This window comes from Ambystoma mexicanum, chromosome 2p, assembly GCF_040938575.1.
Source record: "Ambystoma mexicanum isolate Mex_15411 chromosome 2p, UKY_AmexF1_1, whole genome shotgun sequence".
In the NCBI taxonomy this organism is placed as follows: Eukaryota; Metazoa; Chordata; class Amphibia; order Caudata; family Ambystomatidae; genus Ambystoma; species Ambystoma mexicanum.
The window spans coordinates 1,339,611,394-1,339,637,864 of NC_090923.1; the positions used below are offsets into that span (position 1 = coordinate 1,339,611,394).

A 26,471-nucleotide genomic window follows, 5' to 3' on the forward strand; every position below is an offset into this window, starting at 1 on the left:
GGCCTGTACTTTAGGCACATATTGTGGAACACCTCCAAACCTCCTGTGTGACAGAATTCTGTCAGTCCCCTCAAATCTCTTGATGGAGTTTTATCGAAAACAATCTTCTCAATGGCTTTGTGTGTCGGTGAAGATGGATCCAACCACTTCTTCTTCCGTGCCTCCACTGGGGACAAAGGGCCATGTTCGCATTGGTGGAAATGTAGGTTTTCTGACCAGCGGTGCACCTTGGTACAGTGGTGCATCAGTGACCGCCCTTTTTCAAGTAGTATTTCCACTGACCCTTCACAAGTTTTGGAGCTCCACCAAAGATGGTTGCTGATAGACTGGGACCACTCGGAAATACTTTCCCAACCTTTTTTTTTTCCCCCTGCAGCTGATATTTTCTTATTGATTGATTTAGCAAGATGCCATACGTCAAATTTGATGTTTAATATGTGGGAACTGCTCTCTCATTGTCTTGGCAATTGAAACGTGTCTGTCCTTGGCTATGAGGTCGATGTACATTCCCCTCGATTGTAGATATTCCACTGATTTTATAAATCCTAGTTTCTCCATGGCCACTGAGGATGTACATTGCGTTACCTGCACGACAACCGAACTCTCCATTTTCTTACTATCCATGTCCTGAAAGTGGTAGGTGCAGTACTTGGCAGAAAATCCAGGGCTGTCGCACTGTCCATCGCCAGCTAGCCTGAATCGTTTGCCTTCGAATGTACTTGCTAGAGACAATTGTTCAATTTTCCAAGCATCACTAATGGCCGGAAACAGATAATCATGTTGGTATTTGTAGTACTGCGTTTTTTTTTTTTAAATGAAATGGAGTCCCACAAACTGAAAGAAAGACTTTAACTTTCTAAAACTGGAGCCACTAAAAAGTTCTGCAGCTGCATACAGTAGATTGCCTGCTGGCAGTTTCCGCAGCATCGGTTGTGCAGACCATGAGAACGTATGATGTAATCTACAGGCGGCATGTATTGTGACGTTACTGCCTTGTTTTTGACGAGTACATGAATCAATGGCTTCCCACATACTTTCCCTCTGACGGAATGGCCACATTTCAGCATACTTATAATATCCATCAAACAACTGTCGAATACTATGTATTTGTCCTCTTTCATTAGACTGTCATCCTGCGTCAAAGTTGTTTCGGCCTGTGACTTTGAGGACATATCACCACATTTGAAAGAAATATCGCTGCTATCAAGTTCTGATGCGTCGGTGAATGCTGCTGCTGGTTCATTCTGTCATTTCAACATCTGCTACCTCAACATTGATGGGAGAACACAACAATGTCGACAGCTTTTTTGGTGCCAATTTTTTGGTGGGTGTAGATTGTGTGAATTGATCTGCAACTACTTCAGAGCTATCTTCAATACATCCAGTATCATTTTGTTGCAGCGGTGCGGTCGTACTGTAGCAATGGTCCAATACAACTTTGCAGGATTCACCAGACACATTAATTTCATGTTCTGACCATTGGACATGAGCATCCCGAGTCTCAACATGCCGCGTCTGAATTAATAGTTCCTCCACAGTGTAAATGGTCTGGCAAGCAACATCTCTCATTCGCTTCACTGTCTGTATATGTATAGTTCGTAGACCCACGGGTAACTAGAGGACAGATTGGAAAAGGGATGTTCACTTTAAACACAAGATAAAGTATAGTACAATTGACTGGAAAAAAACATAAAATAGTCCCCAGCACAAAAAACATTTCTAAAGTTATGAACTGTTTGTAACTAACCTTATTTTTGTTTCTTTTCTTTATTTCTTTGCAACTTTTTTGACTCGACCTTCAACATCTGCACGCTGTTGCCCCGATATGTATCCGCATGTCTCCCCTTCCTCTTGCGCTGCAACGACTATATTTTCTGTATCCGCATAGACAGCACGGAATGAGGCTCCATCGACTCCCTGAAACATAGTATTTTCATTACTGTGTATCAAAATATTGTTAGCACAAAACGCACGTGAGGACGAACACACATGTACATCTCAATAGCCAAACACGATTTAAACATTGTGTGGAACAATCAAACAACAAGTATTCAAGCTCTGATGACCTAGTTCGATGGAGCCGTCAGTATCCATACCTCTGGCTCTACATGGACTGCCACGAATGATTGTATTGAAGAGGAGGCATCAGCAACTCCCTGAAACACAGTACTTGCGTTAGTATGGTTTTCAATATGGTAAACGTAACACACACTTGGAGTAGACGGCACAGGTACATATAAAGAGATAACCACAAATGTTGCATTGTCTAAAAGAATCAAGGAATATTTAAAAATGATCAGATTTAATCGACTTATTTCTCCGATTTCTTTACATCTGCATCATCTAAATGGGATCTTGTGATTGTAGTGGAAGCTCCATCATCTCCCTGAAACACAGTACTTGCATTAATAGGGAAGAAAGTATAGCAAATGGAATCACGTTATATGATCACGCTCGATGGAGCTGTCAGTATCCATGCCTCATGCTGCTGAAGAATATGTAGGGCTGTTGTAATGTGGTGCGCACTTCCGAAAGCTGTTGCGCAGATTCGTATCCGCATGGTCCCGCTTCCACCGGAATTACTTGAATGTCAGGCTCTGCATCAAGTGCGTGGGTTGACGATTCAATAACTGCCTGAAACATAGTATTTGCATTAGTAAGGATTACAATATTGAAAACACAACACACGCTTGGGGTCGACCGCACAGGTACATATCAACGGCTAACCACAAATGAAACCTGGTGTAGAACAATCAAACGACAAGTGTTCCAGTCCTGATGATCGAGGTCAGTTGAGCTGTCAGTATCCATACCTCGGGCTGCCGAAGAACTTCTAGGGCTGATGTCAATGTGGTGGACGCTTCTGCATCTCCCTGAAAGACAGTACTTGCATTAGTATGGATAACACTAATTATAACTGAAAACAAACACCAGGGGACGACAACTAAGATGTATATCAATTGGAAAGCACTAACCAAACAATTGGTAAAATAATCACACGATACATACAAACTATTACTTGACATGCATAAAACAAGTCTGTAGCGGAATAGCCAAGTATGATTACCTGATACGCGCTAGAAGTGGTTGATAACTGCGAGCACGTGACGGAAGTAGAATGTTCTTGCTTCAGATTCAAGGGATAGTCAAGAAGTTGTAAAGGTAAATTATTGTTTGATAATGAAATGCCAATGTTTAAAATTGCCATGTAAGGAGACAGAATATTTGAGTAATGCGCAATATAGCACAGTTCCCTGTGCCCATATATAGATTTTGTTTGTGGGTAATGAAATCTAAAAATAATATATTGATAAATGTCATTATTCAAAAAGCTATACTCATATCAATGTCGAAAGTATTACAAATTGGAAACACCTGAAATATCAATGAATCCATTCGGCTACCTACACACTATCGCAAGGCCTAAAGCTAAAAACGGACACTTGACTCACCAGTGGTGGATTGTGGACGAATAGAGTGGGAATAGCGTTTGCAAGCAATTTTCGTGTCGATCGCCGTTTATTCTTCTTTGTTACCCAAGATGTGGTGTACATGTTCGAGGGAAAGTGCCGGCTGCAGATGCGGTATCGATCACCCCTCTTGTCCTCAAAGACTTGTTGGACTCTACTTTCCAGCTCATCCAGTGGATATCCGCAATGTCTGACCCATTCTTTTATTCGATCAACAGTTTTCGGGAATACATGCATTGTAGTGCCTTCAGATTTAGCATGGGTCTTCGAAGGGCAACCGCTAATCGAACAGGCAGGCATTGTTGAAAATTCTGAAAAGTAAATATCAAGATTATTATAAAACCTTGATGAATAAAAATGTCATAAAAAAGTAAATGACCCATACCATGCTCAATGCAAGGTTTGTTTTGGTTGCCGGAACTATACCAGTTCATCATGTGCGGCTTAGTATTTGCATAAATTAGGCATTTTTTAAATTATGTGACTAAACTCTGAACATGTGACTCGTCCCTTGGATGTTCTGTCTTGCACGAAAAGGAACCATGCTTACATTATAGACTGGACCCCCGAAGGATGCAATTCGATGACAATTGACACAGATGAAAATAAATAGATCTATTGATAGGATAACAATTGAAACTCAAGTCAATAGCAATGAGACCAATGACCATAGCTCTATTGGGTACTGTAATAGCAAATAGATTGAAATGTAAAAATGACCGAAATATGACTAGGATACATGCCCTTACCTTGACCAACAAACAGTTGGATTCAGCAGGCCGAGCAGTATGTTGCAGGAGAACAGGTAGATGGCCACAGGTAGCACACTGACGAGTTTGCTTGAAGCGGTTACAGATAGCACAGCGACGAGCAGATTAGCATAGATCTCAGTGCTTCTCAGGTAGAAGGTTCAGGAGTTGACTTGCAAAGCACAAAGATGTTCTCATGAGACATATCAAGTGGTTTATAAAGTATTAGAAACAGGGGTGTGTTTGTGAATGAATGACGTGTGTATGTCGTGGTATTATGTTTATTTCAGGGGGGGGCGGCCTGCCTCGGGGGAGGCCTGCCTGGAGACAAGGGGTCTGAGGAGGCCATGTGAGCAATGGGCCCTGGGCGTGGGATACCTTTTGAAGTGTACATGCTGTTTGGCACCTTGGCCGTTTGCGCCCGTGACAGCCTCCCATGCCAGCGGTTATCCCCGGGTGCGAACCGCCTTTGATAGAGGGGGTGGGATGGATGGGCCTGGGGCGTGCAGATAAGGCACAGGAAGACTGCTGAAAGGAGACACACTCATGTGGATTGCAGGGGGGCGGCCTGCCTCAGGGGAGGCCTGCCTGGAGACACTGGGTCTGAGAAGGCCATGTGAGCGATGGCCCCTGGGCGTGGGATACCTTTTGAAGTGTACATGCTGTTTGGCACCTTGGCCGTTTGCGCCCGTCCCTTGCCCTTATTTGATGTTAACTCTGCATGACATTCGCGTAGATGGGAACACTGAGCAGGACAAGGGGCATCCATTTTTGTACCCCCTTTCCACTACATTTTGGTGACCAGGCCTCACTGCGATAGTACAGCGCGCAGAGAAAATGGCCCACAGCCTCGTTCCCACTCTGACTGGAAAACTCCAGAGGTATTTGCAACAGCTAATAAATGTAACGCATCACTCTGAGATCAAGGTCCTGCATGTGAACCGGCCTGAACCAAGCACATGGCTCGTTCATCTCCACAAACGTGTCCTTGCCCACGCACCCTCGCCAGTGGAAAGTTACTGCCATTCTGACCCTGTGTCCCTGCAAGGTATTCTCTTCATGTGCCAGACCACTGACCACGCCATGATGCCCACCTAGCAGATCCCCAACTAACATTAGACCCCTACTGCAGTATATCGTTGCCTATCAATAACAAATGCCATATATCGGAGATTCTTGTGAGCACAGACCCACACTTCAAACAGTGTATTATAGTGGTCAAGACCCTTGACCTAAGGCCTGTATAATCCAATGTTAATTGATAGTATTGATATATGTGTGACTTTTATAGAGACATAACCGACTTTGAACAAGTGTTATTTAGTGCATGCATTATTGAAAATATATTATGTTAGCTTAGATAGTGACCACCCCGCTTCACAGCGACCTGAACTTCACCCATTCCGAGCACAGGTGTCTGATGTCCATCCTTGAATGGAGACACACTTGATTGATTTAAAAAATCGAAACAACCGTTGTTAAAATTATTTTGTAGCTTATTTTGATGACACAAAAATACTAAACTTTACACATTGTACAGTTCAGGTTGCAGCACAGCGAGAGAAAATCCCCTGTACTGACCGCTGTCACTCTGGAACGTTTCTCTTATGGCACGAACGGCACAGGCGGGTATCGCTCTTCGAACCCGGTGCCCAAGCCTCCCGTGAAGCCACCATGTAAAGGAACGATAGGCCACCAGCCTGTACCACCTGTGAAAAGGAATGAAACAAACTGTTTTTAAATGACCAAGATAAGTTTAATAAACGTTTGTTGTCAATGACAATTCTTGTAACTAATGGCATTCTGCTCGGACAAATGCTATCTAGACACTGCACACTATTGAATGACTTTCGTGCGTTACAATGATATGTATATGTAATTTTGGATATAGTACAAGACCATGAAATAGGAGTGGCATGACAAGCAGAGTATACTTACTCGTTACTCGGATTACGAGGACGAAGAGTTGCTCGAAGTTCGTGCATAAGCACCATCATTATCCTCAACACGGACCGTGTGAGGCAGGCTACCCTGAAGTCTGGCAGCTCGGTGATGCATTGCGGTCGTGGCTCGCCTTCCGAAATGTAGCCCATGCATCCCGAGTTTTCACAGCAGCAGCAGTTCTCGTCCTCGGTTGGCATTGGCTCGCACCGATTGCATGTGCACCAGGTGGAAACACCGTCCATGCGACTAGGTCCAGGCTCTTCAGCTGTTGAATCGTCCTCCCAACTGCCATCCGAAGACCCATCGTTTTCGCGCGTTTCCCTTTCCATTAGTTCCTCCTCGGTATACTCGAGCTCGTACATGTAGGGCATTATTGTATCCATTGTGTGTTACACAAACTAAAATAATTGCTAGCGGTGGTACTGGTATCTGTTCACACGGGCTACAAGCAACGAAGGTAGCTGACCAGAGCACAGAAACGAGTCACAGAATACTCAAAGTAACACAGAGAGAGGAATGGAATCGAAAATCTGCTGCTGTGTGTTGTGAAACGGTCCGTTTCTACTTATTGAGGAAAGAGGCGTCCTGACATTTCCATGGCGACACGTCATTAGCTGAAGCGCAGCGAATGTTGACACGAGACGTGCTTTGGCGTTGTGAAATGGGCGGTACGCGTCTGCTGATGACAGGCTCAGGGGCAGGGGATCTGATTTAGTGCTGCAAAAGCAGGTCAGCCAGGGTGATGGGGGAAATGATAGGATTATCACAAAATGGCAGCCTGTTTTCGCGTGCGTTTAATGGACGAAAACACATAGCCGACCCGTAGGGGCAATAACTTTTTTTGACCGAACCATTCCTTTAAGATGGTGAAGGGCAACCCCCCCCCCACCCCCTAAGGTAGTCGCTCTTAATGGGAGTCCCGGATATGTCCCACCCTACTCCCTGTTTCTGCCCCTATGATGTCCCCTGTGAGCTACTACACTCTCTTGATGCCCTCTAACTGGGGCTTTTTCTAGGGAGGGGTTGGTAAAGTTTTTCAAACAGACCTTTGGTTCGTCCGTCAATGGGCTTTCACTTGACCACTCTTTCCCCACGCGCTCTACTACAACCGCCAACCTAATCCCTTCTCCATTACAGAACACACCACTAGAAGTGGCCTTATGCCAACCTCTCGTTTCACAAGCAATTGGCTCTTTGGCAGGTACCCACTTGTCCACAGTTTGTACAGCAGAGTCTGACGTACATTTAGCCATTTAAGCCCCAGGGACCCGCCCCCTTCAGAGTTTGATGTCCTGACACACTCCTCAGTGCCTCCCCCCCCGCCCCAACCCCTCTTGACATTACTTCCCCTTTCTTCATCGTTGTCCTGCACACTCATCCTCAATGGTTTAGTTGCTTTCTTCTTTTTACTCTGTTGGGGATGATTGAAGGCTTCCACTATCATTCCAACCACATCTCGCTAACCTCTCGAGCCTGTCGCCACCACCTCTATAACATCTGCAAGATCCGCTCCTCTCTCACATTCCATGCTTCCAAACTCCTAGTCTCCTCCCTTATTTTCTCCCGCCTCTTCTACTGCTCCTGTCTCCTCTTTGGACTCCCTGTCTCTCACCTAACTCCCCTAAAATCCATCTACCACTCCTCTATCTGTACTCTCCTCCCCTCGATACTGTATTTCTTCCTCTCTCTCTCAACTTGACTGGCTTCCCTTCCTCTCACAACTGAAATTTCAATTCATCTGTCTTGTCTACAAATCTTTCCTTGACCCGTCGCCCCCCCTACCTTTCCTCCCTCCGCTTATTTTACTCCCCCTCCCGCTCAGCAAACCTCTACCTCCTCACTGTACCCCCAGCCCCATGTGCCGCCTCATGCTTCCGGTCCTGCCAACTCTTGGCCCACCTACACTGGAACTCCCTCCTGCTCCCCATCTGCTCCACCCCTACCTACTCATCCTTCCGCCACTCCCTGAAAGCCCATCTTCTTCACCCCCCCCCCCCCGACTTCCCTTCCCCTCCTACCCTTGCCCCCTCCTTTCCCCCCAGCCTCTCTCCTTCCCCTCTGACCTGAAATTGGTAACAAATACTACTTAAGGGCAATGAGGACACCAGAACACTCCCCCTTACCTTCCCTTCCGCTCCCCCTACCTCAAATCCTACACCGTAACTCCCTTCACCTACCCCCCCTTGTAAATAGTTCTACTTACTGTTTTAATTACCTGTTCATGTTTGTAAATATGCTTCTCTCCCTTTTGTACCTGTTATATTGTAAAGCGCTTTGGCTTAAAGCGCTGTATAAATTCAATAATCTTAAACATTATCGTGAGGTTCCTCAAGAATTTTATGGGAGGAAATAGTGGAACCTTTCTTGCCCTTCACTGCCTTGGCCAATTCCTTTTTCCTTAGCCATAGGCAAAGGGGGTTATTTTTCTAGGTTTCCTTTTCGTTCTTCGTCCCCAGCTTTGTTCACCTTACTGCTCGGTTCATTTCCCGGTCTGGCGTTTGCTTCACTAGTCTCCAGATGGACTTCACTGTCTGGGACTGCCCACGTTTCCGCACTGCCTGGGTCTGCTGGTATGACAGCCCCTGCCCACAACTGGCTTCCTGGTTCTTCATGTGAATTTTGTCCTTTTGACTCGATCCTGCTCGGAGGAGCTGCTCCTCCCGACCCTGATTCCACCTTGTTTGCATTTGTCGACTCTCTCCTATTGGTCTCTCGCCTGCACCATATCAGTTAGTACAACCAGATTCAACTTAATTTCGCTCAAGGTTAAAATATGCAATCTAACTTCCATTTATATATTGTCTTAGAGCTCGACAAACAAGCTTTGGACTGAACTCAATGCAGATATTGATTGGGATGTTAACTTAATGTGCTCGTCTGCTTCGTGCAGCATATGGTGCAACGACTCTTGCAAGCCTGCTTCCTCCCACCTTTCCAACTCTTTCCATGTAATCAGTCAGCTTAGTTGGTGAGTGTCACGACCCTCGCCCAAAACCCCCTCTTGCAAACCCATTGGCCAGGTGGAGTCAGGACTCGGGTCTCTAGAGCCTGGCATCCTCTTCAAAAGCCCTCATGGGGCCAGGCCTGGCACCTATGGCGCCAGGCTCATACACCATGAACAACAATGTGCTTGGGAACTACTTTATTGTATTGTCAGCCAACATGGAGGCATCCACAGAGCTTGGTTCCTAGGAACCAAGCTATGCGGTCTAGTGTTTTGGGTGTGGCAGGCCTGGAACTACTTTCCCTGGTACTACTTTACCTGGGCTATATAAACCACACCCTGACTGCAGAACATGCTTCGTGTTTCTTTGCAGCTTGCAACGTGACGCTCACCGTGTCCAGCTATTCCCTCGAACCTCGGAGAAGCAGAACCTGCAAGGAGACAAAAGGAACATCATTAGCAGCAGTATCTTAACTGCAGTCTTCATCTTTAAACACTTGCAGCTACTGAGAACAGATTCCTCGAATCTGCACGCCTCCCGGACAGAACAACCTGAAAGAGGAATATAGAGGCAACATTAAAGAAAGCTGTAGAGACATTTACAAATTGCGAACTGCTCAAAAGGCTTACCTGGCTGGTCGCCTCTCGACTGGCACCACTCCGGACATTCCACTCACGCTGAAGAACACCGCGACCTACAAGGAAGGAAAACACAGGTTAGCAAAGGCAAGACTTTGCATCGCTGCGCATAGCGCTTACTTACCACATCATAGCGCTCTTAATGATCATTTACCAGCGCGGCTCAACCAAGCCAGTTCTACGCTCTGAAGCTCCGCATACCTAAAGGTCGAAAAAAGAGACCTTTTAAACAGTCATGCAGGATAGCAACAAAACTAAAGAACAGCAATAAGACCTACCGGAACAATATCAAACGGGCCAGTGTCCGTGAAGTAACTGGACCGCACTCGCCCATGAAAGACAACACCCCCTGCAAAGAAGGCAGGATGGAGAGCACGCCTAATTCTACCACAAGGTGAGGAGAGGGCGCCAGAGGGACTGAAAGCGTACGGGGGTGGAGGGAGGATACTTACCCCAGTCGGTCAGTCTTGAACACAGTCCTCCTGTATTTTCAGGCAGAACCTTCCCCGCAGACCAAATCGGGGCAAAGCTGAGAAGCATACCAGCGAGTACCCCAGCTGGGTGGCGTCCCTGTGGATACCAGGTGAGCGTAACAGTGAGCCCCTCACAGATGCATCACACGTTTGGTGCATCAGACTGTCACCACTTCCATTAATACTTATCACGTCTTTATTTTCACTGATTCCGTTGTCAAGGAATGCTTTCATATTGATGTCATGTATATGGAAATGGTCTGTAAGAGGTGTTTCTCGCTCCCTAAACGCAGGTCTATGTTCCGTAATGGGCCACCAATTGGGGTAAAAGTCTGTTTTTTTTTTTTTTTTTTTTTTTTCTTTTTCCCAGGCTGTAACAGGGTGGAGGACAGCAAGTCCTGTACAACTCCCGTAGGTATCCTCCGTGGATTACAGCCTGTCGGCCTTTGATTTGTAGCTCTTTTTTCCTGGTTATTGGCTTCTCTTAGACTCTGCTCAATTTCTGCTGCCACGTCCTCTTCCGAGAGGTTCCTGTTAATCCTTTCTTCTTGGGGCCCTGCCTCTGAAATGGAGTCAAATTGGGGCACCCCGATAAACTAGCAGTCCCGCAGCATATTTGACTGGCTTCTAAGGCCCAGTTGCATGGTCATTCCTGCTGCTTTTCCACACAGTTTTTCGGGTATTTGTGTCTAGTGAACCGCTAGTCTGCACCCACTGAGACTGCTAGCTCTGGTCTCAGCCTCGGTTTTCCGATCTCCAGGAGGTGGGGCGGGGGGGGGGTCTTTTATGTAGTTTCAACCTGGTTATGACTTTCCGCAGCTCCTCCCTCGGTCAGGGCTTCTAGAAATTCCCTCTGTTCATCTGATAACTTTGGTCCCACCCATGCCCTCAGGTAAGCGTCCTGCTCCTGTCAATCGCACAGTTCCTCATTGTATAACCCGCAAGAAAAACAATCGGGCACCTTTTGCCCCCCTCCGTTGTCACCAGCCATTCCCTCTGGTCCCACAAGCCTGCTATATAATGTCTCTGCCCCCTTGCTTTCAACTGCCTCGCTAGGATTGTGTACACCTTGTTACCATGCTTGTAGAAGGATTGTTGGTTCTGAAGTATGCTACTTTCCACCAATCTATTGGGCAGCTGTTTCAGTTGCCCTTTCATGTGTGCTAGCTGTCCAGGTAGTTGCATTGATTGCGATTTCTTATGCATTGACTCCACTCTCCATATCTTTTTTGCGTTCCCTGGCCTTCCTTCTCCTTGCCTCCCACAGGTCTTTCAATATCTGAATTATAAAGTTCTTGATGTGAATTTTGAACCCCCTGTCCCACCATTCCCCTTCTGTCACCCTGGATCCCTGTTTGCTGCCATATGTGTCCTCTCCCCCGCCATCAGGTCTTGGGTCCCCCTATCTCTAAGAAAATAATCCTCCAGGCAATGTTCTCTCTCCCACCGGACCCCTCTCCACCCCCCATTCCAGCGCCACTGGGGTATGGTCCTATAGTCGCTTCGCGACATGCCACCAAGATCCCCTGTGTCGCGTAAATATAATCTGTCCTCGAATAACTTTAGTGTACTGCAGAGTAAAAGGAGTACTCTTTCCTGTGGGTGGTCTATCCTCTACACAGCCATAATGTCCCTCCCGTCTAGTCTCTACCGTAGCTTTTTCAACGGTGTTGCCATTGCGTGTCCCCACGCTCCCCCTGACCTGTCCCACTGCGAGGCCAGATTGGAAATCACCCGCAACCATCCATTCTCCCTCTCCAAATGCCTCTGGCTCATTTAGCCACATATCTGCTCCTGCCCTTGGTTGGGCACATATGCTCATAGTAGTGTGTACAACTGTCCCTTCAGTTTCCCCTTCACCGTAACAAATCTTCCCCTGGGGTCCCTCTTGACCTGCATCTCTTCCAATGTGATCCCCCTGTGCAGTAGTATTGCCACCCTTGCCTGCTTAGTTTTAGCATGTACGTGAAACTGACTGGGATAATCCTTACAATCATCAGAAATGCTATTACGGTGAGTAATGCATCCTCCCTTCTAAGATGAGTTACTTGCAAACATACTGTGTGGTCTCCTCTCTTGGCAAGTTCTCTTAATATGCTAAGCTTCTTACTCAGGCTGTTTAGTCCCCTAACATTCCATGATCTAAGTCACAACTTCACCATGCCCGAGCTATCAGTTCCCACTCTCTCTGCCCCTCCCCTCTTGACCTCTCCCTTCCCACCCGTCTCCCAACCATTTGTCCAGAAGCTGATCCCGCCTGATATTAGACCTGAGGCCCTTAGTAGTAATTCTGGACCCCTCGTCCAGGTTCCCGACAGGACCACCATCATTGAACTGACCCCACCTGGGTCTCCTGTCCCTCCCCTATTAACCTGCCATTCCCTCCGATAACCCCCCCTCCCCCCTTATAGCCTTTGTGTCAATTTGGGTAACAATAAATACAAACTATACAGACTTTCAATTTGCAATTAATATTAACACCTCGCGGGCCAACCTTCTCCGTGAACTATCCTGCCCTTCATGCAGCCACGTGAAATTAGTGAAACTGGGACCCGCCACCCCCTTCTACCAGGAGGCATTATCGTGATGTCTTCTTTGTGGTCCACCCTTTTTGAGTCGTCATGTGATGCTTTTATGCTCCTTCACCAGCCACATGAAATTAGTAAATATGGGACCACACCCCCCAGTTCCCGGTGTAGGAGCTTTTATGCTCCATCACCGGGAACTGAACCGAGCAGTAAGGCCACTTCTGCCGCCCTATCCCCAGCACTCTCAGGCCCTCCTCCACACTGTGTATAATCTTTTCCTCACTTCCCATCTTGACCCGCAGTTTCATCGGGAAGAGCCACTGGTATTTTGAGTTTTTTTACTAGCTCCTCTGTTACTGCCCTAAACACACTCCTCTTGACCAAAGTCACTTGCGCCAGATCATCATAGAGCTGGACCTTAATTCCCCTGAGGTGCACCTTACCCCTCTTCCTAGCGGCCACCATTATCATTTATTGACCTTGAAGCTGTGCAGCATCACCAGAATGTCCCTCGGGCGTGCCCTGGGTCGTTCCTCCTGCCCACTCGATGAGCCCTGTCCAAGTCCAATTTTAGCGCCTGGCCATCGTCCATCAAGCCTTTAATCATTTCTAGGACTCATTCCTCCAAGTCCCTCCCCTTCGCCCTTTCCCGCAGATCTTTAATCCTAATGTTCCCTCTCCTTGATCGGTTCTGCATGTCTTTGTATTTCTCTTCCAGTGCTGATATTCTCTCCTCCGCTGCCTGCGCCTGCTGTGACAGTTCTTTAAGCTTCTCCGCTGCGACTGTTATTTGGCCCTCCATGTCCAGCACCTGTTCTCCCAGGTCCCCAATGGTTTTCCTGTTTGCCATGATTGCCTGCGAAAGATCTTCTTTGAGGTATGCCACCTCAGTCTTAACTGTTTGTGTAATATCACTTTAAATCTGCACAGTGCAGCATCCAGGTCCTCCTTCATGAGCAGCATTTATTCAGTTCCCCCTTTGCCCTGCTTCAGGAATGGAAATGCTAGCTGCTTGGTAATGCTCAATTGCCGCCCTTCACCTCAAACTCGGATCTTAGCTACCTGCCCCTTCTTCTGTCCCATTTACATACTATTCACTTGTCAGGTTGGGGTGTAGGAACCTTAACTAGACTTTGGTCTTTCCGCCCGGCTGTTCCTTAGTACCGAGCCTGATCCCGCCCGTCTTGCTCTGCCTGTACTCGTCCAAGTGATCCTGTGTTTAAGGTTCTCCTGCACAAATGGTCCACTGTGTTGTGGTCCCTCTCTAACTCACCACATCATTGACCACCTCCCGATCCTGGTGTTCTCCATCTACTTGGGGTGTTGGGCTATTGCACACCTTCCACACCTCCTACTTCGCTTTCGCCTCCAGTGCTGCGCTCTATGCATGAAGGTGAGTCTGCTACCCCCCCGCCCCCCTAAAACCCTACACTGTAGGAGAGTTTGCTTGGTAGGTTTGCTGTTGAGAGCTGGGTGGCTGCGCCCAACACCCCTCGCTAGTTCAGTCACTGCCTTGTACCCCTCAGAATGATTGGTTATTGCTCCTCTGCAGGGAAGGTATTCCACACTGTATGCTAATTTTGCTTGCAGCTCCCCTGGTGCTCCTTGCTGCTTCCAGCGCTTCCCAGTGCTCTTGCACCCGCATACCACCTAGTGTCCTACGTGCTTTCCTGGTCTGGGCAGAGGAGCTGCACTTAGTCCTCCACTCTGGACTGCTCCGCTTTCTCTGGCATGCTTGCTCCTGGCACCCACCTTCCTCTTTTAATCCGCAGTTCTGTTGCGGATTTCACACGCTCTAATGCCTATTGCTCCCCTGCCCGGCCCTCTGCTGCTCTGCACAGCTCCAGCCTGCTCCAGGGCCCTATGCTAGTCGGCACAGTGGTCAGTGTGCTCCTCACCTGCCTGCACGACCCACTGCTGCAGCGCTCACAGCGCTCGCCCGCCTGAAGACCGAACAGGCATAAGCAGGACGGCTTTCCTGTGCATTCTGCTCTTCCCGCCGCTCCTTCACCCACCGTATGTTGGTCTGCTGTGCACTGTGCTGGCCAGGCTCTCAGGGCCCAGGAGGTACACTGTCTGCTGCTATAACCACAGCTCCCTTCCTTGCTCCATCGCTCGACAGGATTACCACCCTGGACAGTTCACCACTGCTGCTCTGCTACCAGTTGCTCACTTCATTAAGGGTACTCACTCGCCGTCCATCTGCAAGGGCATTCATGAGCTTTTATAACATTTTGTTTATTGGGCAGGAGCCCTCGCCAGCCACGTCTGTTCAGGCTGCCATCTTGGCCACGCTCCCACCTCCCCCTCCCCCTCACTCCCACCTCCCAAGATAATACATTGTATCCTTGTGTGTTGATACGGTTTCCTTCCCTTGATGTGTAATGTCCTTCTGGACCTAGGGACTGTATCTAAAAGATCTCCTGGACTTTTGTAGCCCGCCTGGCTGTGTTAGACATTGTTTTCCGTTCTGCTCAACCACCATACTGTGTTATAGTCCTATGTGTTAAGTATAATACTTCATGCAGAAGGTAATCGGAAGCCTGCACAAAGTTCTGTTTGGTACCTTGGGATTCTGAATCCTATATCATCATTACTGTGTGTAATATTGTCTAAGGGTCTTTCTCCTAACTTACATCTGAAAGCTTGTATGTAGGGGGCCTGCCACCAGTTATGGTGGCTACATTTTAGGTTACTGATTGAGTTGGGCCTTAAATGGCCATTTACTGTTTTTTACCTACACTATGCTCTGCAATGTGTTTTGTGTAAACGGAGTACGTACTTTCTCCTATCATAAATATTTTGTGTGTGACTTTATTATAAAGTGTATATTTTAGATGCATGAATTATAGAGAATAGATGACGTCAATAGAACTGATGGATGGAGTTGATGGGTTGATGGGTGGATGGAGTGGATGGACGGAATCGATGGAATGGATGCTGGATGGAATGGATCGACTCATATGGGGCAAGTGGATGGAATGGATGGCGTGCGTGCATGCATGCATGCATGCATGCAGAATGCTTGGAAGATATGTACAGAGAATTGACAGTGGATGGAGTGGGCAAAGCAGATGGAATGAGTGGAGTGGAGGGAATGGAATGGATGGGGTGGGTGGGTGGAATGGATGGAATAAATGAGGTGGATGTAGTAGATGGAGTGGATGGAATGAATGAGAGTGAATGGGGTGCTTAGAACGGTTGCAACGGATGGAGTAAATGGGGTGCATGGAATGGTTGGAAGAGATGAAATGGATGGAACGGAAGGGGATGAAGTGGATAATAGAGTGCATGAAGTGGATAATGGAGTGGCTGGAATGGATGGAGTGGCTGTGTACCCTGGCTTCCGGTTTCCCATGCTGTTGCTACATATCCTTATCCCCCCCCATAACTCCTGTCGCTATAATCCCAGCCCCTGTCTATGTCCTTGTCGCTATGCCCCCTGCCACCCTGTACACGTGCCTGGTTTCAGGCGCTTTAAAGATAACCATCATATCCCATCACTACGCTTACTCTTTACTTCACACCATGATTCAACTAGAACAGAGCTATACCCCTCATTAATTCAGCCTAGGTGTTCACGTACGAATATGACCCCATAAACACCTCATCACCCTAATAAATCTCAGCCAGCCGAGCACATTCCGGCTTAGTTGCTCACATATGTGTGCTTCAGGACTAACGCAGCCAGAGTCCAGTCTAGGTGTCCACCCACCAGACTGCACACATACAAATGATTTCTCCTGCACCACACCGAACGCTAGGATGCAGCTACCACCCGGCAATTACAACAGCTGCTCACATATCGGGTGCACCCACACACCCTACAACTCTACCTCTCTACTGACCAGAACTACGGTTCCGAGGGCGTTCAACCTACCAGCGTTTTGAGGTCATACCAATGATAAATGGAGCGCTATATAAATGCCCAAGTAACATAACATACCATACCAGTGTGGGGTGCTATTGTGTGGTGTCTGTTGGGACTAATTGTACCTCCCTGCCAGCCTCCCTCATAAAGTTAAGCCTGACTGCTCTGCTACAGCTCCCATTGGAGAGTCTGTTCTTTCCTTTTTGGTTCGCACACTGCTCCACCATTAGGTTAGATGATTGCACTACCCTCACCAGAGGATTGTGTAAAAATCTCACTAACAAATAGCATGAACAAGGGCGGGGAAATATATTTGCAGACGGGGAGGGAGCTAGACCGGGCCCAATGCTTGTATTCGTATGGATGCGTGTTAGTCCATTATAAAGGAACTTAGTTGAATAGAGGTAACACAGAAGAGTTTGCCTTGGAATACCAGTGCGTACATTACCTCAGCACACATTTGGAGTATTGGAAGATGGATATTGAGTAGTGTTGGAGGTTTGAGATTATGAAGATCCTGCTCGGGCAATCCTGGTTGGTATGTAGGCTTAAATTACCTTCTGTCTGTTTATGGTATCGTGGGTAAATTCCTGAATGATTCTGGGGCTGCCAAGCCAACTCAGGTGTTCTAATCCAAGACTGGGAGATGCAAGTGGCACATGCTTCTGGTAAACAAAGGAAAGGGTGAAGTATAGATAAAATTGACAAACTAAAAATGATATGGCTGGCCCCCTATTCTGGAAAGTCCTAAACACTGGTTGACACAACCATTCTTAACTGAGCTCAAAGCATGCACCAAATTATTGTGAATAGGTATTTTTCCCAAAACTATCTACATAGTTATTGTTGCCCTATTCATTAGTTGGTTGTGACAAGAGGGGTTGGATTTTCTCCAGTATCCATCCCTTCACTTGTGCAACTTGTAATCCGATACATGTATCGATGTTGAAACTCTAAATGGAGCTTCCGGCCAAACACTCCAGTGACGCGTCAAGCCATCTAACTGAACTGGCACCTACCGCTGTAACAGGGTCCCAGGAGAACTCATCCTTTGGTACGGGGCAACGTCTTATCGTGTTCTGGAGCAGCAGTAGGGCACTCCAATTTAAGCCCCTTTTCACTGCTTCTTGGGAGCACTGATTAGGTACTCAACATAGCAGTGTTCCAGTTAGTTCCGTACATGCCCATAATAAACCCAGCTTTAGCTTGCCGAGGCCCAATGTCCATGATACTCAAGAAATCCAATCTGGCTTCTAGGAAAATTAACTTAAGTCAACTGTTGTAGTCAGTAGTTTCACTGACAACAATTCCCTAAAGTTCACCAGGGGCTGTATCTAGGCTACTCCTTGAGGTAGTCTCTTTTGCATGGCTAACTGGTAACCGAATAGCACTTTAGGTACCCAAAAAATGGTCTGCAGTTGTAGGTTTTAAGAGGCCCCCCTCTCCAACTAAGAGTTAACGCCAGACGTTTAGAATAATAACTCCCACATTCTATGTACTCCCATACCACGGACAAACTCTCGGCCCTCCCTCGTCATACTCTAACCCTTCCGAAACCCCACAATTCAGGCCTCTCGTCACCAATTCCACATTCCAAATCTAGTTTGTCTACAGCATTTGCCTACACAGCTGTCAGCCATCTTACATCATAATGCCAAGACAGCTATGCTTACTGCTGTGAGGAATGGACACAGTAAAGTAGAACTCTGTGGGAATGGATGAACAGATTGCCGACAGACTGACCAATTAGAGGACACTGTCACAGATAAACAAGGAAGTGAATACATGTAACCATCTGCTTCCCAAGGGAAAATGCATACATTGTAAATGACATACAATGCCTTTTGAAAACTGGTTTCTAGAGAAGGGAATGATTACTTTATTTTTTCTATAGTACCAAAATGTATTTCAAACGCTTTGAGACACTGCAGCATGATGCACTTGAGTTTTATCCTTTGCACAAATATTACTGCCTAGCATGTTTCGTTTTCCACTCCATCCTTGGTAAGTACCCTTTTGCTTCTTCCTGTGCCTGATGGTACTTTACATGTTTGTTCTTTACAGGTGGTTCAGACAACCATTTGATCCTCGTTGACCTGCGCAACAAAGGAACTGATGGCGGGAGAGCAGAGAAGGTGCTGGAAGCCTGTTCTGTTGCCTGCAACAAGAATACCTGCCCAGGTGCGTTTTCAGCAGAACAAGTGGGGAAATAGTAATTTATTTTAGCAGAACACGGATGCCGAATTTTCAAAGGTCACCGCTTGCAAAGGAACACAGAAAGAAAAAGATAATGCAGTAGACAAAATATGAACAGGCTGGTTTTGAGGGAAGACCACCTTGGATCAGTCTCCTTTCCTGTCCTATCTCCATTTTGTATTCACACACCCCTTGCCACCTTTCCCACTGGACCTGCTCAACCACTAACCACCTACTTTGTTTCCATGCTGTCTGATCTTGCGCTCAGTTACATCAGCAAATGTTGTGTTTTTAAAAGGAGTAACCAACAAATGTAACGTGCAATGGTGATGTGCAGATGACTGCATCACTCAATTACTTCTATAATATTACACTGTTAGGCAAGATTGTTTGCAGTACCCTGTGGGAGACTGCACCAGCCTCAAGCTCTTGGTATAAGCATGTACTACACAAGTTGGTAAAGTGTCTGAGCAGCCAGGCTTATTTCAAGAGGGTTCAGTGTGAGCTGTAGGGTTATCACACAGATTCACAGTGACAAGTATTCAAATAAACAAGAAAGAGACTGGGCCCTAGAGTTAGAACACTCCTGCACTAGGCTCCAACTATTTAGTGCTGCTATAGATATTGGTGCAAGGTCACAGGTTTTTGTTGAGGTGAAGCCCACACCTCCTTGTGTGTTTAGAAAAAAGGGGGTTCCTGGCTACCTTGTAATTCTGTTTTTCTGAAAAATTAGTTTCTCCCCGCTATTTGCGGTTTTAGCAAGTGCAGGTTTATTAATCCGTTAAGTGTGAACTCATAGTCCTAGTAGTGGTCAGCCGACACGTGTTTCGACCTTGGTCTTTATCAAGGCTAATGGTATTGGTTGGGTCTGGCCCCGGGTGGGGTTCTGAATGTGGTCTGTGCGGGTCCTGTGTGTACACAGCATTGGTCCTTGTGGGCCTTGTCTAAGGGAGTGCTGGAGCGGTTGCTTCCTCGGTGTATGCATACACCTGGGACCAGACCAACCAATGCCATTAACCTTGATAAAGACCCACGAGGTCGAAGCACGTGTCGGCTGACCACTACTAGGACTATGTGTCCACACTTAACGGATTAATAAACCTGCACTTGTTAAAACCGCAAAGAGCGCAGAGAATCTAATTTTTATGAAAAAGAGAATTGCAAGGTATCCAGGAACCCCCTTTTTTCTATTCAAATAAACACTTTCACTCAAGGTTTCTTGATTAAACAATTATTAATTTATTTAAGTCATTTGAATAAGCCTTCTTTAGAAGGGAGCAATATATAAGTGAAATGAAGTACATCCGCAGGCCTTCTAGGTTCTTTAATACGACTTCATTACAGTTTACTTAAGATGAACTGTAGAGTATAAAACACTGGGTCCCACCACCCAGGCTAGAGGTCCCCAACTGACTACCTTGGAACCTTTAACAAGAACTTACATACACATCAACACTGACGCACCAACATTCTATCAGCCGTCCACTCAGAGGTACTATACAACAATAAGTAACACAAAAATATACTACAAAATACACACACTTAGTTTCGCTAAATCAGTAAATACCCATTTATCATGGCACATAGATTCTTCCTGAGACTATAATATGGGGTGGAGGGACCCTCTTTTTTTTGTTTACGGGGAGCCTGTGTCATGAGGGTTTATATAAAGTAGATATAGAAAGGAAACGGGCTACCCCTCGCTTTCAACACTTACAGGTATGTTGTACACCACATTAAAAAGATTGCCTAATTAATCTGTATTTAACATTCAAAAGATCACCACTCTTTTGTTTTACAACAATCGAAATTTTATTTATCACACATTTAAAATGAGCCTACTTGAGGCTATTGAGTTTTTTTCTGTAACTCCAAGTTATAAATCAGTTCTCTTGGTACCCACACTGACTCATCATATTATACAATCCTATAAAGTTCATGTGGGGTGCTACATACACAGTGAGAGGGTTAGTAGTTTAAGTGACTTACAGTGTAGCTCCCATTACAATACACATATCAAGTCAACACATTTCGTGTTTCCAGCATGAGCAAAATCTCTACTTTTGTTGTAGTAGTTGTCTTCCTTTCCTCAGGACTGGTAAAAGGAACAGGGGGCTCTTGGTGGAGTCATGCTCATCGGAACCTTTTCTTGACAAAGTAGTAAATCTGTTCTTATATTTTCAGTGTCTCGGGTTAATATTTCTTGCGTAAGGTGCCTTGCGTTCACCTTAATTTATTTTCTATTCCTCGTCAAGGATTAATCAAAAGAGTTGGAGTTTTGATGACAAGCGTTGCTGCCGTCTCGCAGAATGTATTTGTTGCTGTATATTGTCTGCTAGGAACTGTAGATGCTGTGTAACCTCTGTCTGGGTACTGCACATGCGTCATCAAAAGTCCAACTCTTTTGAAGATATAATTGGGACACTGTGGACATTAATATCACTGGTACATTTAGAGCAATACTGAGGTTAGTGTCAAAATAAGTTGAGGGAATAAAACAATGGTTAACAAATATTCTTAAGCACGTTTTGAACCCTCCAATGCAAAGTAAATTAACCCTTTCGTGGGGAAAAGGTAAAGCACAAAATCAGAGGTAAGAAGAGTCTTTCAGGGAGCCAGGACAGCCAATATTCGTTGAGCAAAAGTCTAGGTGAGCTGCTTGCATAATGTTATAGAAGTTTTTGTATAAAAATGAAATCACTGTAGGGCTACAAGCTGGGAGGGGCAAAGCTGCAAGCAACTCTGCAAGAGCAACCAAGACAAGTCTCAACTGAGAACTAGCAAGGCTACGCGACAAGAGGTAAGTAAGTGCCCTTAGTTGTACAGTACCTTTGGTTAGAAGAAATTGTTTCCAGCTGGCTTGTGTTCCTGTGTAGGTCTGCAGATCCTGTTCCTGGGCCTCAATCGTGGGGACAAGAGGGAGGACGTTTGGGTACTCCTGCACTACGAATTGAAGGTCAGCGGCAGCAATGGGCAAACTTCAGATCAGCGACACTTTGCTGTGTTTCAGCTCCTTGCGACTCTCGCAAATAGCACCACTGCAGTTCTCGGATACCACTTTGGACTTTCCTCGCATCTGGGGTCCAGCACTCTATTGAGGTGGCTCGGGCTTGGTCAGTCCTGGTTCATGGGAGTCCGGAAGATCTTCCTAGAGCGCGGGTCCGACTTAAAGACACTCACTTGATTCTGGTGTTCCTCTCCCTAGCAATCGGTTCCTGCAGCAGCAGTGGAAGTGCAGCCAGCTCCGAGAGGATTTCCAGATGAGCTCATCCTGGGGTCGATTGGTCCCACCAACCCAAAGGAAGAAGTCGTCCCTTACAGGTCTTCTCTAGTCGAAGCGAATTTGGAGCTTCAGCACTGCAGCAGGGCTTCACCGGGCAAACCAACTGTCTGGTGTTTCCGCAGGTGTCTATTCCAAGTTCTTCTTCGGATTCCTTTGTCCACTGGTCGACTCTGCCTTCCAAGCAAAAAACCTTGCTTTTTATGCAGGTTTCTCCCATTCATTGGTAGCCTAGCTGTCAATCACACAGCAGGGCGGCAGTCCTCCAAGGACCCTTGGGTGCATTCCTGTAACCAAGATAGACTAAGCACGGGGAGTTTCGGGTACCTCCCTCGCTTCCTGCCCCACCAGACATGCTGGTGCCAGAGACGACTTCACCAGTGAATACCGCCAAAGACAAAATGAACAAAGGGACCAAACCTAGTTTGGCGCGTAGAGTAAATCTCAAGAAGGATCTTTTCCAACAAGAAATGGCAAAAAAAGACGGCCAGGGCCATTTTGACAAAATGGGCCTCCATGGGTGCTCTACTGTAGCTGCAATTGCAGCCCACGGTAGAAACACACAATAGTAGGGAAAAGTAAACCACTGCCACCAGCCATTAATTGTAGAAAGGGTAACATAAACACACGAGAAACTAGACAAAGGGGATACTAAGTAACCCCTCCAGCACCCTAAGATAGTGTGTGCTGGGTCTAGAAAGTTACAAGATGTAAGTAAAGTCAATTTCACTTCACTGCTCTTGGAAACAGTAGTTTCACCAAGAGAAGGTATTGAAACCTTTGGGAAATATTTATTTATTTGATATTTGGATATACAATTGACAACCTTTTATCAAGTATACTCCAAAAAAAAAAACTGAAATAAGTTTCAATTAGCGTTCAGAATCAAGGTCACAGGTCTTCAAGTGTTGATAGCTGCTTCTGGATGGAATAGAGCGTTTGACTACGGTCAAGGATATTGAAGTTCTTTCCCCAGATTGTAACATTGTCCACCATAGCTCCCTTGATTTGTATCCATACTTTGTGATGATCGGGATCATGAGGGTGTTCCTTTGCAATGTTAAAGTTGGACAGACCATCATCAAGTGATACAGATTTTCTATTGACTCTGGGTCCTGACATACTCTACAATTCAAGGGCGCAGCTTAATTTTGTGTCCATGTAGTTTCTCTTGTTTTGATCAGGTTAAGTCGAAATCGGAGAAATTGATCTCTGAAATACCAATGGGGAAACAATTTCAGGTAGTTAGGTTGGGAATTTGGTTTTTTACTGTCTTCCCATGGTTTCCCATAAGTTTTGCAGGTTAGCCATTCATTCTCAGTCCTAAACCAGTCACAGGAATATAGCTTTTTTTTTTTTTTTACTCTGTCCGGGTTACTGATGAGAATTTCCACTTGCTCTTCTGTGATGTTAAGAGTCTGACATGCAGCTTTCCATGCAGTCAGAAGTGGGTCATGGTCTTCCAAAAGGGCTTTTTTTAGACATTTAAAAACCCGCTTTGGGGTTTTCCTCAATGCATTTTCTGTAAAAGGACAATGTTTTCCACTCTACGATGGCTAGCAAAGAGGTTAAACCCAGTTCTCTACGGATTGCCTGTATTGGCGTGCCTTTCGGAAGGCAAAGGGTGTTTTTCCAAAAATGACCTTCGAGAATTGCCTAGTTTTTAACTTTGAAATTGAAAGAAGTTTCAGCACCATAGGTGAGAATCGGAATCACCTTGGCTTTATAAAATTTAATCAATGGAATTGGACTAAAGCCACAATAGCGCTTCAAAATGATTTTTCCTAGACCTGTGAGGTTCATCACTTTCTTTCTTAATGTTTCCAGTCGTCGAGCGTCGATCTTACTTGTGTTGATACAAACTCCTAAATATAGAAAGGATTGTACTACAGGGATTTCTGTTCCAAGTAGCGACCAACGCATCGTTTTTGTTGCAGCTGGCTCTTTTGAACCCCAAAGGGTAAGATTGCAGATTTGTGCGGATTGATTGAGTCCATTGGTTTCGACGTACGTTTGTAAAGCATTTAGTTGTCTTTGAAGACCAATTGGAGTCTGGTCTATAAGAACCACATCATCTGCATAGACTAAGCGGCTAACTTGGATGTTTGCTATAGATGGTGGAAAGCATCTTATGTTATTAGCTGCAGAATCAATGTCGGAGATGAAGATGTTTAAATATTTCAGAAGCCATCGGGCAGCCTTGTTTAACGCCTTTATTGGTTGGAATTGGCTCAGTTAGTAAGCCTGTTTTATTCAGCCGGACTCTTACGGTGGTATGATGGTGACATTCTTTAATGGGATCTGTGAAGGAAGCAGGGCAGGCCCATTGTTCTAGTTTAGTCCATAACTTAAGGTGCGAGATGCTGTCAAACACCTGAGTTAAATCAATAAAAGCTGTGTATATTTTTGAACCTTTACTGATCTCCGTGCGGCTTTTCAACAGGTTTAAGATGAATATATTGAGCGCTGTCCCAATACCTTGAACAAAGCCTGATTGCCATGGGTCAAAATGGCCGGATGATGGTGCCCAATTTCGTAATGCTTGAAGAAACAAGTTGCCAAATACTTTACCCATGGAATCTAACAATGCTATAGGGCGATAGTTAGCTGGAATTTGACGATTGCCCTTTTTGCGAATGGGTATAATTATCGATTCTTTCCATGAAGTTGGTATCTTTTGGGTCGATGTGATGTAATTGAATAGAATTGATAGTTTCGCCCATTCCTGTGGATTTTCTTTGAAAACAGCATTGCTTGTCCCATCTGGGCCATATGCATTTGATTTGGACAGTTTCTTGATGACATTCTCAATGGTGTCTGCTGAAGTATCTATTGTGCCATTTCTCATTTTTTGTGACATTGGTATGTCATCCTGTTCTTGATAGAAGATTGTCTTGAAATGAGAGATCCAGGCTCCCGAAAGAATTGGTGTTGACGTCAAGGAATTTTGATCTACCTGTAATTGGTTTATCAATCTCCACATGTCTGCGGTATTAGATGATCTGATGGTATATAACATTTCTCCAGCATGGGGTCTGGCATGGATTCACATGCTCATGAATATTCCCCGTCGTCATGCTGGGAATCCTCAGTAAAAGTATCAGTTTCGTTTCTGATCTGTCTTTCGTAGTAGTAACCAATCACTGATCTCTGCGTCATACTGACCACAGCCAATGACTGGCCTCTACCTAAGCCCCGCCTCTGGCAGCCATCTTCAGATTTTTACCGCACGTTCAAGTGTTGGGAGTCCTCGTGCTTAGCTCTCAAGCTTTTACTGCGTGTTTCGCGCTTTTTTTAGGTGAATTTTCACATTTTTTCGGTTAATCGAGCCTCCAGCTCCACCGTTTCTACTCCTGTTAACGGCTACCCGTTGCAGGATTTTCCTACGCCCCTCAAGGGTGAAGATTTCGTCGAATCAACTTCTTGGAGGATTCCAGAAGATTCGCGGCCTTCTTCAAGATGGCCCAGGATGCAAGTTCGTCGCCCGGACCCAAGCTGTTTCGCAGCTGCCCTGGATGCGGGCTGCAGAATGTGTTTAAGGAAGACGAACATTCGCGATGCCTCTACTGTCTTCATGGGGACAAGACTCATGTAGAGAAGGACTGCCAGTTCTGCAAGAACTTGTCGGAGCGGACCATGAGGGACCGTCGATCCCGTCTCGCAAGCTGGTTGGAGAAGGGCTCGATGGGTGAGAAGAAGAAGAAAGGGTCTGAGCGGGCTTCTAAGTCCTGTGCGGGCGCCCCGGCGACGGGGGCCCAACACCAGGCCAAGCGCCGCAAGTCCGCTGGCTCCGGGAGCGCTGAAAGGTCGGGCTCTTCGGTCGCCAGGCAGGGCGCACCTTCCCCAGCACCGTCAACCACGAGCCAACACTCCGGTTCGGGGAAGAGAAAGTCCAAGACCCCGGGTAAGCTTCGAGAGAAGCCCCGTCCGATCTCGGAAGAGGGGGAGCGAGGCGTCGCCCCTTCCCCGAAGGAGAAGGCCCGGGACGCACCTAAGGTGGTGAAGGCCCCTACCCAGCAGGCGAAGGCCTCTATCGAGGCTATTGCGGCGACTCTGGCCAAGCCGGCAGAGACACCGCCAGCAGAGACTGCCTCTGGGACTAGAGTTTCCCTGCCGCCAAGGAGGGAATCCTCTTTTCAGCCCATCGTCGTGGCCGCCATGATGGAAGAAGCGAGGGGGGGCACGGTGCCCTCCTCGAGCTCGGAGTCGGCCTCGGAGGAGGAACTGACCGAGGCCGTGAGGAACCTCGAAGTCCAATTCGTGAAGGTTCGATCCCGTTAGGAAGATCCTCGGGAGATAACCGAGGGTGAGGAAGAGCGGCCTTCCCTTCCGGCGCAGCCGGATCCTAGGCCTCAGGATGGCTCGGCGGCCATTTTG

At 46.5% G+C, this 26,471-nt stretch overlaps 1 protein-coding gene across 2 annotated transcripts in view; it reads left to right on the forward strand.

The window, feature by feature from the left end:
- SHMT1 (serine hydroxymethyltransferase 1) overlaps positions 1–26,471 on the forward strand; it is a 451,377-nt gene that overhangs the window by 294,166 nt on the left and 130,740 nt on the right. For both annotated transcript variants that reach the window (XM_069645688.1, XM_069645689.1), the window contains exon 10: positions 18,683–18,799. In XM_069645688.1, coding sequence (XP_069501789.1) covers positions 18,683–18,799 — 117 coding nt within the window. The remainder of the gene's footprint in view (positions 1–18,682; positions 18,800–26,471) is intronic.